The sequence below is a fragment of the Rattus norvegicus genome, chromosome 14, assembly GCF_021556685.1.
Source record: "Rattus norvegicus strain SHRSP/BbbUtx chromosome 14, alternate assembly SHRSP_T2T, whole genome shotgun sequence".
Lineage (NCBI taxonomy): Eukaryota > Metazoa > Chordata > Mammalia > Rodentia > Muridae > Rattus > Rattus norvegicus.
The window spans coordinates 47,655-65,056 of NC_141547.1; the positions used below are offsets into that span (position 1 = coordinate 47,655).

Genomic DNA, 17,402 nt, shown 5'->3' on the forward strand with positions numbered 1-17,402 from the left:
ATTGTATTTGTTTCTTCATCCAGATACAGCAAGGTAGCCCTGTTCTCTGTATCTTTGGCAGTCACTGGGAAGTCGTGGACCTCATCAGCGAATCCTCAAGGACATGTGATGATACTGTTCTCATCATCAAGATGGCCCTGAACCTATCATGGACGAGGCAGTTTATTACTATAGATGAAAAACCACTGGATTGGATTTTCCCTTTGCTTTGCAATTTTTGCCCTGGAATAGAAGACAGTCTTAATAAGAACATAAGCAGTGCTGCTTTTGTCCCCCACGGATTCTCTTCTCACTCATGGAGTAGATTAATTACTTCCTCACAGAGCAGATCACGGTGGAATCCTCCTCCATTTCTCTTTGTTTCAAATAACAAAGACTCTTTTGCAGGCAGGCAGCACTTATATTTTCAAGTTGGACGTATCTTTTCAGCTAGCAAATCCTCAACATCACGACCCTGGACAATTCCTATGTTCAAAACTTTGGGTATTTATCATTCAACTGCTTCATGCAATAACCCGTTATCTAGTCATTCTGAGTGTTTTAGTCATTGTGAGACCTCGATCCCACCCAAAGCTTGTATGTCATCTAGCTTTCCCTGGAGAACTGGACTCCAGTACCAAAGTGGAAAACTTGCGGGATCAGGTAGATACCGGACTGATCTTTCAGGTGCTATAACTGGATTTCACACAATATCAATTAATTTCATTGGATCTTTGATTCCACTTCCAAAGCAAATAGATGGATTCCAAATCAGTTCTGAGATACATTCTCTTTATCCTCAAATTAAACCTCGTATATTTTCTTCTCCTGATCAGTGTGTCATTGGATCGTGGCTGGGAGTTTCTCCTGATATTAGATCTGGGGCACAGGCACAGGCTGCGCCATATGAAACTGAAACAGTGATATGGAGCCCATTTAATAAAGAATTTGATCAAACGAAAATTTATTATATTGTGGAAAAAGTTACTATTGGTGCAGAGGAAGAAAGTTATGATGTAAATCTATGGTCCCCTTTATTAGTTAGTGAAATCGAGTTAAAGTGTCCCATGCTCAGTGACTGTGGGTATCAGTACTCTTCAGCAACACCTACGGTGAATACATTGTTCAGTGGAGCTTGGTACTCAGCGAAATCCCAAATCACCTCTACAGAACCAGATGGAAAAACGATGTCTCCTGTATCTAAGACAAATCTGTTATCCTATACAATTACTATTCCTTTCTCTAAGCCTCTACCTACAAACAATCCTTTTCTGTCTTGGGCTTATTATAAACCAAATAAGATCATAGAATCAAGCCACCTGTGTACAATTAGCCTACTGAATACACATGAGGCCAGTGTAATAAAACAAAAATGGTTTGAAGTTATAACATGGCCTTTGTTCTATTCTAATATTGTTAAACCTCTCACTTATTCTAAAATGAATTTCAAGCGACAATGGATACAAAGCGATTCAGACATACCACAGCTTTGGACGTTTTCAAAAGTCAAGCCAAGGAAGTATTTGGATACCTTTAAAGCTGATAAAGCAAGGCTGTGGTTGCAGATTAAGAATAAAGAAACAGAATTCCAGAAACATCCCAAATTTCCGTTTGAGAGTCCCAGAATTGAGAGCAGAGAAGGTAAAATAAAATATTGGATGAAGGCAAGAGGAGGTGCAATTATATCATTGGACCAAACAGAAACTTGTACAATTGTACCACAGAACCGACCTGATCCTAGTGCAGTCGGATGTTGCTCTAATTCTTATCACACATTGCTGAGGATGCAACGAGATGTTAAGACTTTTACTTATCTTGAAATTGATATGGCCAGACCATTGGGCAGCCCCACTGGAAATACTGAACATTCAGAAAAGTCTATACCATTTACCGTTAGGTCTCGGATGCACGCCGAGGGTGTGAAAATCACACACTGGACAAAGTCACACACTGAAGAAAAGGTTTGGTTCCCTGTGCAATCAAGAGGGGCCCAGCATCCATGTGACTCTCAAGTGAATCATTACTTGTCTGAGCTGCAAGATGAAAAAATACGACCTTGGTATCGACCACAAGTCAATACAGTCAAAACTGTGATTAACACAGAGTTTCCAATGCTGCCTTCCTGGATCAAACAGGAAGGTGACCAATCAGGACTCTGGACTCAAAGCCAAGACGATTTTGCTAAATATTGGTTTCAAATTCGAATTAAAATGATCTCACAAGGGGCACAGCCAGTATCTCAAACAGAACACAAATGGGCAATGTTGGAAACTGAAACAGATAGACTCTGGGACCCACCTGTGGTTGACAAATTAAGAAACTGGATCCATCATGGCGTTGATACAGTGAAGACCTTAAATGATTTAGATGTTCATAAAATTAAACCACAGGTACACAAAGAGGCCAGGACATTAATAAAATGGAGGCAGACTGACTTGCTCAAAATAAAAACCCAGGCACCATATGAAGCTGACATAGCCATGTCATGGAATCATGATGGAAAACTATTAGTCCACAACTGGAAGGACTTTTTGGAAGACAGAGACACAACATGGATAAATTCTCAGCTCCAAGAACTGAATGACTGGGCACCACCTAAAATCGATAGATTCTCAAGGTGGACAAAGACAGACACACCACTCTCAAGCCTCTTGATCTCGTCTGAAATGGACACATTTGTGCAGTCAGCCGTAAGTAAATCCTCAAACATAAATCTCCTGATAGATTCTATAATTTATGCTATGCTATTGTGGACCAAAAAGAAACCAGCATCGAAGTCAAAATGTACTCATACTATACTGATTTTGTGGATGTCAACAAAAATGTTACCAGGAAGTCTCTGCACGCAAACCCTACGGGATAAGTACGTGCCATGGCTCCAGGATGAGTCTCAAGAAACAAATAACTGGATGATTTCTGAATCTGATTTAACGTCCTTGTGGCCTAAAACTCACTATCCAGAAATAAACTCAGTACCGTTTAAGGGTGAAACATTTACAATATGGGACCCAGAGGAATACCCTACACCAAATCTATGGAGAGAGATTGAAGCAGAGATAACCACTGAACTGACCCACACTGAGTCACCACTAGGAACTTCATGTGCATTTCAAGTTCCCAACATGACAGTTTTTAACCAGGCTGACCCTCCGCCAAGAATTCGTCCGCTGAGGGAGGACTATGATGAAATAACAACGTGGCTCTCATACAAAACACAACCAGTAAATCCGTGGACTCCACCAGGTAGGAATTTAGCCTCGGCTCCTCACTATGAAACGTCAGTGAACAATCTCTTCTCAGAGACAAAATATGATACAGATATTCCATGGTTTCACACTGAGTTTTTTACAGAAACCTCACTGACGGGGGCTGAAACTGTTTCAGGAGTGGGCGTGAATGACGCTGAAACTGTAAATATGTGGACACAGACTACGGATGCTTTGGAAAAATTACGGACGAAGGATAAAATCCAAATACCCACTTCCTTCACAGAGGGGAGAATGGATAGTTTCACACCATGGATTCAGATGGAGTCTCCAACATATGATAAATGGACACTCCGTGTATCCGATAAAATCACTTTATTGACTCAAGCTATGCATCCAACAGGATATCAATGGACAGAAAGCATAGCTCCCACTGCCTCAGTTTGGCTGAAAGGCAATCCTCTGTTAGTAAATCTGTGGCTACAGAAAATATCTGACAGGGCTCTATTGCCATGGCCCCAGGCCGAATACCTACCATTAAACCTGCAACCTCCAGCTGTGACTTACACAATCATACCACACCTATTTCAAGCTGAATATGCACCAATCAGTCTGTGGAGAAAACCCACGTCCGATGTCATCATCATGCCATGGAATCAGCCTGAATTATTCAATCAGAAAACATATCTTGAATCTAATACCAGAGTCCTGCCGTGGCCGGAGCCCGAACAGATACCTGAGCACTTATGGCTCCTACCAATAAGTGATACCTTTATATCACAGTGGCCATGGCACGAATCTTCTAAAATAAATATGGCATCAGCAGTAAACCCTGATGCATTGATAATGTCTATACCACGATGGCCAGAGAAGCACACACCTGAGGTGAATCTAAGGTCACTACTTGTATCTGACAGAAAGGCAGCAGCTTCGTTATGGAGTGAATATTCAGCAGGAAATGCGCTTGTATCACCTATGGATGACAGAGTCACATCTTGGTCCCAGTTTCAGGCCCTGCCAGCCTACACACAGGCGTGGACTGTATTTGATATGATGATGCAATCACATACCCACAATAAGTGTACATTAATAAACCAATGGCCACACATTTTCTCTGGTGCAATGACATCACCATGGTGCTTGGATGATTTTCAAGCAACAAGTATGTGGAGACAACCTGTGTCTGATGAATTTGTGCTATCAAGGACACCGGTTTCATCTCCAGAAGTAAATCCGTGGGGCTCTGTGATGTCTGATGCAATCACAGTCTCGTGCTCTGGATCCGAATATTTGCTAGTAGACAGGGGGACACTCCTCAGATATAATACAATTGCACCTGCATGGCTACAGCAGAGACTCCCACTGGATTTAAGAATGTCCCCCATATCTGATATAATCACGCCACATTGGTTACAGAAAGAATCTACAGATGGAAATCTAAGGCCGTGGAGTGTGTCTGATGCAGTGACACCGACTTGGACCCAGATAGAATCTCCAATATGGGGTCTGTGGGCGCTGCCACCTCCTAATCCAGGGCCTCCAAATGCATTTCCAACAAGAAATCTATTGCCAAACTACTCAGCTGACAAAATCACACAACCGTGGGATCGCACTGAAATTCCATGGATACATCATGCATCCATCACTATTCCGCCATTACGTCAGACTGAGTTTCGAGCTGAAAACCTTTGGACATCGCCTTTGTCTGACACAGTGGCACCATTATCAACCCATGTGGGTTCTTTGCCACTATACCTGAGGACACTGTTACCGTCTAACTTTATCACTGCACTGTGGACCCTCCCAGAACCTTTGCCATCGAAACTATGGACATCATCTGTATTAAATGGACTCAGACTGTCCTTGCCCCAGACTGAATCTAAAAACATAAATGCACAGGCACTGTTTGAGGCTGACCCATTAATCCTGCCATGGACTCAGTTCAAGCACAAAACACTCACTCCATGGACAGCGAAAGCAGATGATATGTTATCACAATGGATGGCGTCTGAAGTTCTTTCTGTACAATCTCAGATTCGATCTGCATATGATCCAGATCAGAGCCATCTCCAAATTCCAGCCATCAAACATTGGATGCATGCAGTGCCTGACCACGCTTTCTTAAGAAACCAAGCTTCTTCACCTGCAATGTATTTCTGGAAAAAACACGGCATTGATACATTTATGGAGTGGGCCACTTCACAATTCACAAACACAAGGCGCCCGACAGAGACTCTATCTACCATACTCAACCATGATGAAATTTCAACAACAGATTCTTGGACAAATTTTGAAACAAATACTGTCTCACAAATGTCCCAAGCTAATTCCAGGATCCTCAATCTCTGGACACACAGTTTTGCCCACTGGATGCAGTCTAATTTTGATGGAGTTACTCCATGGGCTCAAACACTATGGGCTGTAGAAAGTCCAACTATTCATATGCGTAGTACAGAACCATTGTGGAAATTGGCTCATATCAAGGTAATAAGATCTTGGAAACAATCCACGACAGAAATGGCCTTACAAGTGATAACAAAAAAGTCCACTACAGTATATTCCTTCACAAAATTTATATTAGATAATGCCTTTATTTTTGATCATACAGTCAGTCCAATAGGAAGTCGACAGACACAGACTGAAGATGATGAAGCGATATGGACACAATCCAAGTCCCTTAAAAAATATATTCAGACAAATCCTTACTCTAAAATACTCACAAAATGGGGACAGGGTGAATTTTCAGAAGACATTATTTGGGCAGAACCTGAAGCTGGCAAAGCTATGGTTTGGCAACAGAGCAAATCTAAATCTTTTATTCCAAGGATAGGAGAGACAGTTAATGTAGTAAAAGCAAGGGCAGAAACTGAATCCTCAGTCAAAACTTATTTTGCAAAATTAGTACCCAATTCATTGAGTGCACAGATACAAGCAAACTTCCTAGCAATGAATGCTGATGCACAACCTATACATGATAAATTTGTATTGGGGACAAATGCTAACTATCCATTAACAAAAAGTTGGAGAGAGGAAGGAAATAGAGCAGTCAACACCAAGGGAATCTCTGAAAATCAACCTGCAACAGAAATTGTCAACTTGTGCACAGACATGGTGTATCCAACATTCAATTCTTTGTTACAAAGAGAGAATGTAGCAACTGTATGGTCACGAGTTGAACCTCAACAAATAAAATTTCCATGGCAGAAGACAAAATTGCCAAACATAATACACTGGACACAGAGTGACTCATTATCAATATATCCATGCATGAATAATAAATTATCTAAACTCATGCCTTGGACCCTTGTTCAATATATACCAGAATATCACTTAGCAGATTCAAAAGCAATACCTTGGAGTGAGACTGAGCCTTTTCTAGCACATATATGGAAAGAGACCACATTTTCAAAAGTCATATATTGGACTCAAACTGAATCCCTGTCAGTAACCCAGTCAACACAGGATTCAGTAGTCACACCATGGATCCAGAGGGGATTTCCGCAAGAAGATATGTGGGTAGGTTATACTGCTCCTAAAATCAATCAATTGATTCAGGAGGACTATGAGTTAGAAAGTTCTCCAACAGTGACTCTATCCTCAATAGTTTTTACTTGGACACACCCTGAACATATACCATTAGTTCCATGGACAGAGTCCATGGAGCTTAGATACACAACAATAAACAAAGGGGTGTGGCCTTCATATAGTCCTATTATATTGGCCCATCCTGAATCCCCAGAAGTATTTATGCCAACAAACTCTGTTTCTGAAACTTTCACACCACTCAAATGGAACGACTTCCCAATAAAATATCACTGGGCACAGCCTTTACCTGATAAACTTATACCACTGACCAGGGTTTTATACATACCAGAAAACCTTTGGACAGAAGTCGTATATTCTACATTTGTACACATGACAAAGTTTATATCTTCATCAGAAATTATTCCTATACAGCCTACTTATTATGCAGTCACACCATGGGCTAAAGATAAGGTTTCAGAAATAATTACCTGCACATTGTCTGATTATCATGCATGCATATCATGGAACCAAAGTATGTATGTAAATTCCATAATAACAGAGGCTTCTAGTTCTGTACTTAAAAAGGCCCTCCAAACTCAGTCTTCTTTAGATTTTTTGGCACCAATAATAACCACCAAATTTACAATGTGGAGACCAAGTGAACTGCCATTATTGGAAGCTGAGTTGAAGCCCATAGCTTCCATAATTGTTGAATGGACCCAAGCTGAGGTTTCACAAAACTTAATAGCAGAAACTTCAAAAACAACCGACACATCTCTGAACTCCATTATATTTCCACCTATACTGTTTTATATGAAGGCAGAAACTGAGAAAGGAACATTTTTAACAGTGACTGAAAGTGAAGCTAAGAAAATTTTGACAGTGTCTAATATTAATACTTTAATAATTTCAGTGCATGCTCCAACTTATGTTATCCAACATTCAACACAAATTAGGTGGACATCTCTTTTGTGGGCACCTACAGAAACCCTAGACAGAAATACATGGTCTTTTTCTGAAGTGGGATCACCCTTATCCTGGAAGGTGCCTATTCCTTTAGCAGCTAGTTATGAGCTTCACCACAACCCAAAACATTGGTTTAAAACTCAAGATGAAAGAATAAAACCATGGACTCAGTCAGACTTTCAGATAATCGATGTTTCCACTCTACCGATGACTAACAAAGTAGAGTCCCATGATCGACATATAGTGGGTATGCATTCTGCTACTGATATATTTGATGCCTGGTCCCAGTCTAAAACAGAAAGTGTAAGATTCTGGAATATTTCAAAAGACAGTACATCAAGGCCATGGTTCCAAATCGAAGCTGGCATAGACAATAATCAGATGCCGCTGAAATCTACCGCAGTGAAAGTATGGCCTCAGGCTGAATCAGAAGTGTTTCGACCCTGGACCCAGAATGTATTTAATATCCCACTGTCACAGGATGAAATAGAACCAGAAACATACTTGAACATGTCCAACATTAATGCTTGGTTCCAGTTTCAAAAAATTTCAACAAGACAAAGAACTAAATTTGCCCATGAAACTGTTACTCCATGGATTTGGCCAGAATGGCAAATCACTCATTCCTGGAATGAACATGAGATAAAGGTACCAAAAACTGGGTCACATTTTAGAACAGATACATCCCAAATATTCTTAACCTATTCAAAGTCTGATGAGATTAAACTTTGGACTCAACCTGAATCGCAGCTTGTTAGGAGGTGGACTGAAGATACCATAGTCACACTTTGGTCCCTGACTAAAAATGATGCAATTAAGCCATGGTTAGGACTGGAGTATGAAACAACACAAGCTGTGGCACAGCTAAGTGATGGTGTAATCGATCCTTCCGTTCAGTGTGAGGCTTCTACTGAAACGCTACCAGTGATTTCCTGGATTCCTTTTGATGCAGTACCATACTCAGTACAGACTCAGATGGAGTCTACATTTCAATCCCCGACTCAAATCCACGCAATTAGGCAATGGTCACAACCAGAATATGAAACTACAAAATATTTGACACATTCTAATGTTGGTGTGGCCTACCCTTGGGTTCAGCATGAGGGCTCTACTAAGACTCTAGAGATCATTCCCTGGACTCGTTCTGATACACTAATATACCCATTACAGACTCAAATCGACTATGAATTTCAGTCCCCGACTCAAGCCTATTCAATTAGGCAATGGTCATACCCGAAATATGAAATTACAAAATATTTGGCACATCCTAATGTTCCTATAATCAAACCTTGGATTCAGCATGAGGACTCTACCAAAACTCAAGGAATCATTCCCTGGACTCATTCTGATATGGTAATATCATACCCATTACAGACTCAAATGGACTCTACATTTCAGTCCCTGACTCAAATTTATGCAGCTAAGCAATGGTCACAACCGAAATATGAAACTACAGAATCTTGGAGACAGCCAGGTGTTGGTATGGCCTACCCTTGGATTACGCATCAAGGTTCTACTGAAACTCTAGAAATCTTTTCATGGGCTCCTTCCAATACAGTGATATCCTCACTACAGACTCAGATAGATTCCACACTTCATTATCTACCTCAAAATTATGCCATCAGACAATGGTCACAACCAGATTACAAAACTACAAGATCAACACAAACTAATGGTCACGAAATCAGCCCTTTGATTCAGCCTCAAGGTTCCACTGCAACCCTAAAAATAGTTTTCTGGACTCACTCCGATACACTATCATACTCAATACAGACTCTAATGGATTCATTTAGGTTTTGGAACCAGTTTCAACCAAAAACACCCCAAATTTGGGCCCCAACTGCAGAACAAGCTAGAGAAACACCAGTTTTGACTGGAATTGGTACAGTAACATCACCCTTTCACTTTCAAGGTAATACAAGTAGTCTTATGTTACTCATTTCTATTCTAAAACTTGATAATATAGGTAGGTGAATTCCATGAGATTGACAAAGACTGAGTTTCTGGAAACAGACTGCTATACCATAGTTGAAAAATAAGAGCCAACCATCTGTAAATACAAATTACCCTGAAATCTACCACGAGACTCAACTATCGAGGTCATAGTCCATGGTAGGCTTTAAATCTCCAGGGTCGAGCTACAGAAATACACGAACACAGACTACCACAGGCCCTTTTAGAATTTCAGGTATTTGTTCTCCAAATTACTCTAAAATTGTTACCTATCTACAGATGCACCTTAATACCAAATGTGTTAAACCCTGGACTCAGTTTGAAACTTTAATATTCAGATTTTTAGCCCTACTTTATATCTCCAATGGTCAAGCTACTTATTATCTATCAGAGTGGATAACCCACAGCTAAAAACAAGACAGATCTAGAACTCTGTGTAAAACTGGTTTTATCTCATTTTTTTCAAGTACAAAATTGATCTAATAAGTGGGTCCAAACTTGAATCAGATAAATTAAGGTCCAGCCTTTATGTTTTAAAATTGATGCAATATCCATATTTATTCCTTTTGAGCTTGAGATTTGTGGGGAAATCATACTAATAAGTTACTGGGCATTCATGTTTTTATTGCCAGTACAAGTATCACCTTATCAACGCAGATAAGTGCTATACAAGGCAAAAATAGCAGTGACTCATTGTAACCTAGCAAGCTTACTAATAATCTCATATCTATATCAAACTGATTTTGGAGAGAATTCTTCGTGAAAGCTTTTGTAGCAAATAAGAAATCATCGATATAAAAAACAAAAACACAAAAAAAAAACCAAAAAACAAAACAAAACAAAAAAACTCTGATGTCCTGTGTGGCTCTTTTAACTTTTTACTTTTAGCCTTTTTTTCTTTTTTATTTACAGTACTCTCCATCTCCATGGACACCCTACTCACACAGCGAAAACATATCTTTTTTTTTCTTTTTTTTCGGAGCTGGGGACTGAACCCAGGGCCTTGCGCTTGCTAGGCAAGTGCTCTACCACTGAGCTAAATCCCCAACCCGAAAACATATCTTCTTGAACTGATTCTCTGTTTTCTAATTACTCATCCTCATTTTCTTCCATCCTGAAGTCTCCTTTCCTTTCTGGTTTTCAAATACTTCTGATACGTTGCTCTAGGAACTAAGGCTCTCAAACTTATTGAGCATCCTGTTGTCTTAAATTTTTATTTCTCGACCCTTTTCCAGAGACGCTTTCAAGGGAGAAACCTACCCTGATGCCTCCACCTCAACTTGGCCCTCAAGATAAGCACTTAATGGAACCACTGTCTTTTAAGGAATCGATACTTAATGTTTCCTTGTCGGGATGTCACCTTAGTATGGTATGGAAAGATAATCTTCAAGCTCTATGGCTCTACAAAACAGCAGTTCTTTCTCATGAAACCACAGGCAAGCTTTCTGATAAACAGATATTGGAATTGCATTGTTTAGATGAGATGACATTATCCTAAATTATGAATAAAATTTCTGAGGTCAGATATATAATCTTTTTATCAATAAAAATCTTATTTTTCGTGGGCATTTTTTTTTTTGGTTCTTTTTTTCGGAGCTGGGGACCGAACCCAGGGCCTTGCGCTTCCTAGGTAAGCGCTCTACCACTGAGCTAAATCCCCAGCCCCCAAAAATCTTATTTTTCATGTTAGTCACTGTCTATTGTATATAGTTCTTTCTTTTCTGGGGGCAAAGGCCGTAATTGACAATGAATACTAGGAAAACTGTTTATAAATTATTTAGAAGCGATTTCTTCCAAAATTATTGTAAGCGATGTATGTTAGTAAATTAGTGATTGTTCATACATAACTTCACAATAATCACAACTTCACCACCACTGAATATGAGGAGTTCTCTATATTTTCCGTACCAGACATGGTTCTTTCATGTTCAACAAGACTTAAATTCAGATGGAGAGTTATAGGTTGTGGCCATATGTGCACGAAAGTGTGATAGTATTTCAAAACCACTTAGTGCTTTGGACTGGAATATTATTTCACTTGAGAAGCAGATAAGCAGAATTGAAAATATTTAGGGAGGGACAGAGTTTCTCTTCATATAATGAAAATTGGAATAACTTAGTAACAAATGTCCTGTATTTAGTCAAAGTTAAAGATGTCAGATCCGCAAACATTTTTCTTAAGCATAAAACTAAAATAGAAATGTTTCAAGAAGAAAGAACACTAACTCAAACTTTATGCGGGTTCCTTCTAGAATGTGGTTTACGCCCTGGCCTTGTCCCCCACTGTCCCAACTGCTGGGAAGCTGAAATAGGTGAATTTCCTTGGATGGTTTCTGTGCAACTTTCTTACTCCCACTTCTGTGCAGGCTCCATACTTAATGAAAAGTGGATCCTTACGTCTGCTCGATGTGCCAATTTTGTGTAAGTCTGAATAAAACTTTTCAAGGTGGTTCCATATCACATGTGGATGTTAACTGAGATAGTTAATGAATATCTTCCTTTGAAATGCAGCTTCTTCAATATTCATATTATTTCTTATTTAAATCTGATATATCAACTCATTCTAAGTGATACATTTTTTCATTTCATATGACAGTATTCCTCAAAAAATAGATGAGAACAATTTTTAGACTTTGGCCATGACATGTATGACATTCTGTTGTATTTGATTTACTTCATGCTTTTGCCAAAATTATTGTTTATTTTGAAGATGCATTTAATATCCTAATGATATATTTGTGGGTTATGAAAATATATCCCAATTTTATATTGTTTTTACCTATAAGAATATGGAAAGTGCTAACTTCAAATCAAAAGTTCCTCTATTTTTATCGGTTATAATTGAGACATTGTTGGCCTTACAGCCAACAATATACATTCATTGTAATTAACTTAATTTCAAGTATATGGCAGAAATAATTACTGAAATTTAGTAATATAATATTTTTTGCATCATTGTAAGATTTACTTTTAGATTCTGATGTTGAGTCCTATAATGAACTTTTATGATCAACAATGCATTATATACCTACTAGAGGTAATGTAAATAATTATAGCAAGAGTGCATTCTGTGTTCAAAAGCTAGTTATCCTGTAGTATCAATCAAGAGGCAGAATCAGGAAGATTGTGGCCAATATGGGTTATCGCTTATGCAAGCAACTTAGTAAGGTAACTAGATTGATTAGACCTTAAACCAATACCTATTTCTTCCAAAATAAAATTAGATAATTTGGTATAATATTTTACTGTCCACTTGCATTTCATGTGACCTCTAAGATTTTTTTATATTAAAATGTAAAATTATATCTCTTGATGTATTTTTCTCCAGAAAACGGTCAGAAGCTCTGGCTTTAGTCCAAGTGGGGCTGGTTGATCTTCAGGACGCTACACAGGGTGAAATCGTAGGGATTCACCGTTCCATGCCATATTTAGGTTCCAGTGGACCATTGGGACCTGGCCTGCTCTTGTTGAAGGAGCCCCTACAGTTTCAACCTTGGGTGCTTCCTATTTGCTTGGTGGAGAGTCTGGATCAGGAGAGACATATCCAGCTGTATGACTGCTGGTTACCCAGTTGGTCCCTTATGAGGGGTAAGTCATGATGAACACAGTAGGTTAATTCAGTAGATTTTTCCTAAGATAAATTGAGGTTTTATCTTTTTATTTTCATAATATTTCTCCTTCTGTATGACAATAACACACACACACACACACACACACACACACACACACACACACACAAACCTTTCTGATTTCTTTCAGGAAGTCCTGGTATCCTGCAAAAAAGGCACCTGAGCATCATGCAAATCAGCCCTTGTGACAAATTTTGGCCTCAACTGAATGAGTTCACTTTCTGTGTAGAAGCCAAGAAAGCTATGGGGGAATCTGGCTGCAAGGTGACAAATTGATGAACCACGGACGGCAGGGATAAAAAGAAGTACAATTTAGTAACAGATATGATCTATTCTCATCCTTCAGTTTGTCGAATAATACTGTGTTGTCTATTTTTATAGGGTGATCTTGGGGCACCTTTGGTCTGTCATCTGCAACATAAAGACACGTGGGTGCAGATGGGGATTTTAATTCACTTTGATGAACAGTGCAAAAAGCCCTATGTCTTCAGCCACGTTAGTCCTTTCATTTCCTGGCTCCAGAGAGTCACACAGCCCAGCCACGCCCCCTGGTCCAATCAAGAACCTGTGACTATTTCAGTTTCTAATTCCGTGACAGTCTTTACCAATAGAAAAGTCTCAAAATTTACAGCTTCAGTTGAATCTACTCCACACTTCATCTCTCTGTCAGAGCCTCAGGGTAAGGCCCAAAAATATCATTGTAAGGGATCTAAGAAAAATTGAGAAAATAGAAATATAAAAAAGGGAAAGCAAAAGTTGCGTCCACAGGAGGTCTGTTATTCTTGTTTGCCTCATATTCCTGTGTGTGTGTGTGTGTGTGTGTGTGTGTGTGCGCATGTGCACATGCACAGGCAAAGGCACTTTACAATTATCACACTACTCAGCTTTCGTGATGTTACAATTTATATGTAACTGGCTATTCTTACTATAATCACAATAGATGAGTACTTTGAGGCCTAGAAAAGTAAATAATTTCTTACATTCTTAGAAGCCAAAGTGCAGAACTGACTTTGGCAGTTTAATTTCTAGAAGACTTCTTTCTATTAGTGTATCAATTTTATATTTAGGTGTTAAAATTATTTTCAAAATAAATGCCTGGTTTTATTGTTAGGTAATACTGACTCTGTAGGTCCCCATACAGAAACAACTCTGCAATGTGTGTCTGTGATTGCCATATTTTCCTCTTTAGTTTTTGGAAGCAAATCACCATATCACTAATAGATATTTTACATGAATTTCTTCTGAAATGTCCACTAATGCTACATATAATCAAGGTTATAATGTTACATATGCTTCTGCAATTATATTGAAAAAATATTTTTCAAACGAGTGAAGGTTCTTTATTTATTTGCAGAAATACAAAGCTAAAAACTTTTCATAGAAAGGTGAATAAAATGCATACCAGTAATGAGAGTCATGCTTCCATTTTTCCCTTTATTTCCTCGCTTTTTTATGAACAGACAAATTATCTTCCCCAATTTGTATACGTATATTAATCAGCCATGGTTAGACAGTGAATAAAGTTTGATTTATTTTATTTAACATGAGTACTTTGCAATATTCAATCTTGAAATTTCTTACTAAGCATTTCATAGCTACTACAAGTTGTTAAAATTAGTAAGCTTAGTCTCCGATACTTTGGAGTCTATGGTCTTATATCCAAGATCATCATTCATTTTATATACGTTAAAATGAAGCTCTCTTATTTACTACCCACACAAATAGTTACAAAAGTCTAAAGTAGTATTTACATAACTTTGGAAGAGGAAAAGAATATACTATATACAATGGTTTCCAATATTTTCCCCAGTGAGATAGGAAAAATAAGAAGATAATTTTTAAGGAAAAAAACATATTCATAAAGATTAAAGAAGCTTTCATTTCAAAATAAAATTTAACAATGCCAGGTTTTTTTACTACTTAGATTAGGAATTAAAAAGTTTAAAAGTGGGATCAAGTTATATTTACACCATATTTATCCTGCATTTATAATTTTGTTTTTTTTTAACCCAGCTTTAGGGGATCATATTTCTCTGCAATATACGATGCCATGGCAGGCTCTGATCTCCAGCTGTGGCAATCAGATCTGCAGTGGCTCCATGATTAATAGCTACTGGGTTCTCACCGCTGCCCACTGTGTCAGGCACATGTAAGTTTATGTCACATATTTTCTCATATTTTATATTACTTGTATTTTGTTAAGATTATTTTGGGCAAGGTGCCTATAACTGTTTAATCTTTTCTATTTTTCTCACGTGTGTGTGTGTGTATGTGTGTGTGTGTGTGTGTGTATAAATGATTTGATGTCTGATTGTTTATGAACTCTGACCTCATGTATAGTTTTCATTCCTCTACAAAGAAACAAATAAACCCAGTTTAAGGAGGTAAACATAGTTTGTAAAGTTTACAGTTTCCTGTAAAACTCATTGTTATCGATATCCACTTACGCCTAGGAATCCCAAAGACACTGTTGTGATACTGGGCTTTCGGAATCCTGGGACAACTCTGAAAATTGTTAAGGTGACTTCTATTTTACTGAATGAAGAATTCCGGTTATCAAATCAGGGTGTGAGAAATGACCTAGCTCTTGTGAGAATTCAAGAAGGCCAGGGTTCTGTTCCCATAGTGGCGCCTTTGGGCAATATTAGGAATCTAAACACCTCAGAATGCTGGCTGTCTGGACCTCAGATTGTCAACCCAGGTTAGTAGCACAACTCTCATTTTACTTATTAGTTGTTATATTTTCTTTTAACTAAGGAACATACTATTAATATGACACTTAAGGAAGAATTGTAACTGTAATTGTTAAGGTACCTAGTAAAAATATCTTTAAATTTGTGTAAATTGGAAACCTACCCTAAGATATATTTTTGCTTGTAATGTTAATAAGGTATTATTATCTTACAATAATAAGGTAAATAGGATGGGTATAGCATGCTGAAAGGGACCGGATATAGATCTCTCCTGAGAGTCACAGCCAGAGCATGTCCAATACAGAGGTCAATGCCAACAGCAAACCATTGAACTGAGAACAGGACCCCCTTGGGAGGAATGAGAGAAAGGACTGAAAGTGCTGAAGGAGCTTGCAACCCCATAAGAACGACAATGCCAATAAAACAGAGCTTTCAGGGACAAAACCACTACCCAAAGACTATACATGGACTGACCCAGGGCTCCAGCTGCGTATGTAGCAGAGAATAGCCTTATTGGGCAACAAAGGAAAGAGAAGCCCTTGGTCCTGCCAAGGTTGGACCCCCAGTGTAGGGGATGTCGGGGGACAGGAAGGTGGGGTGGATGGGGAGGGGAACACCCTTATAGAAGAAGGGGGGATGGGATAGGGGGATTATGGACAGGAAGCTGGAAAAGGGAATAATATTTGAAGTGTAAATAAAAATATTCAATAAAAGAAAGAAAAAATAATAGGTTTTAATTTTATCTCAAATCTGTCTTTTTTTTTCTTTTTTTTTTTTTTCGGAGCTGGGAACCGAACCCAGGGCCTTGCACTTGCTAGGCAAGTGCTCTACCACTGAGCTAAATCCCCAACCCCAAATCTGTCTTTTCAATAGCATTTATATACATGACATTTTTCCTTTTTTCTTTCATTGGATATGTTTTTATTGAGGCCTGTTTTGTGATCGATTATATGGTCATTTTGGAGAAGGTACCATGAGGTGCTGAGAAGAAGGTATATCCTTTTGTTTTAAGATGAAATGTTCTATAAATATCTGTTAAATCCATTTGGTTCAGAACTTCTCTTAGTTTCTCTATGTCTCTGCTTAATTTCTGTTTCCGTGATCTGTCCAGTGATGAGAGTGGGGTATTGAAATCTCCCACTATTATTGTGTGAGGTGCAGTGTGTGCTTTGAGCTTTAGTAAGGTTTTTTTTATGTATGTAGGTGCCCTTGTATTTAGATATTCAGTATTGAGAGTTCATATTGGTGGATTTTTCCTTTGATGAATATGAAGTGTCTTTCCTTATCTTTTTTAATGACTCTTGTTTGAAAGTCAATTTTATTTGATATTAGAATGTCTACTCCAGCTTTTTTCTTTGGACCATTTGCTTAGAAAATTGTTTTCCAGCCATTTACTCTGAGGTAGTGTCTGTCTTTGTCTCTGAGGTGTGTTTCCTGTAGGCAGCAAAATG

General features: G+C 38.5%; 1 protein-coding gene across 2 annotated transcripts in view; it reads left to right on the forward strand.

Moving 5' to 3' along the window:
• Window positions 1–17,402, forward strand: part of Tmprss9l1 (transmembrane serine protease 9 like 1) — a 32,038-nt gene that overhangs the window by 12,582 nt on the left and 2,054 nt on the right. The window contains 8 exon segments of one of the 2 annotated variants that reach the window (NM_001447027.1): window positions 24–9,588; window positions 10,865–11,065; window positions 11,882–12,050; window positions 12,958–13,217; window positions 13,389–13,522; window positions 13,640–13,937; window positions 15,272–15,407; window positions 15,712–15,959. In NM_001447027.1, coding sequence (NP_001433956.1) covers window positions 24–9,588; window positions 10,865–11,065; window positions 11,882–12,050; window positions 12,958–13,217; window positions 13,389–13,522; window positions 13,640–13,937; window positions 15,272–15,407; window positions 15,712–15,959 — 11,011 coding nt within the window. 2 annotated transcript variants of the gene reach the window in all.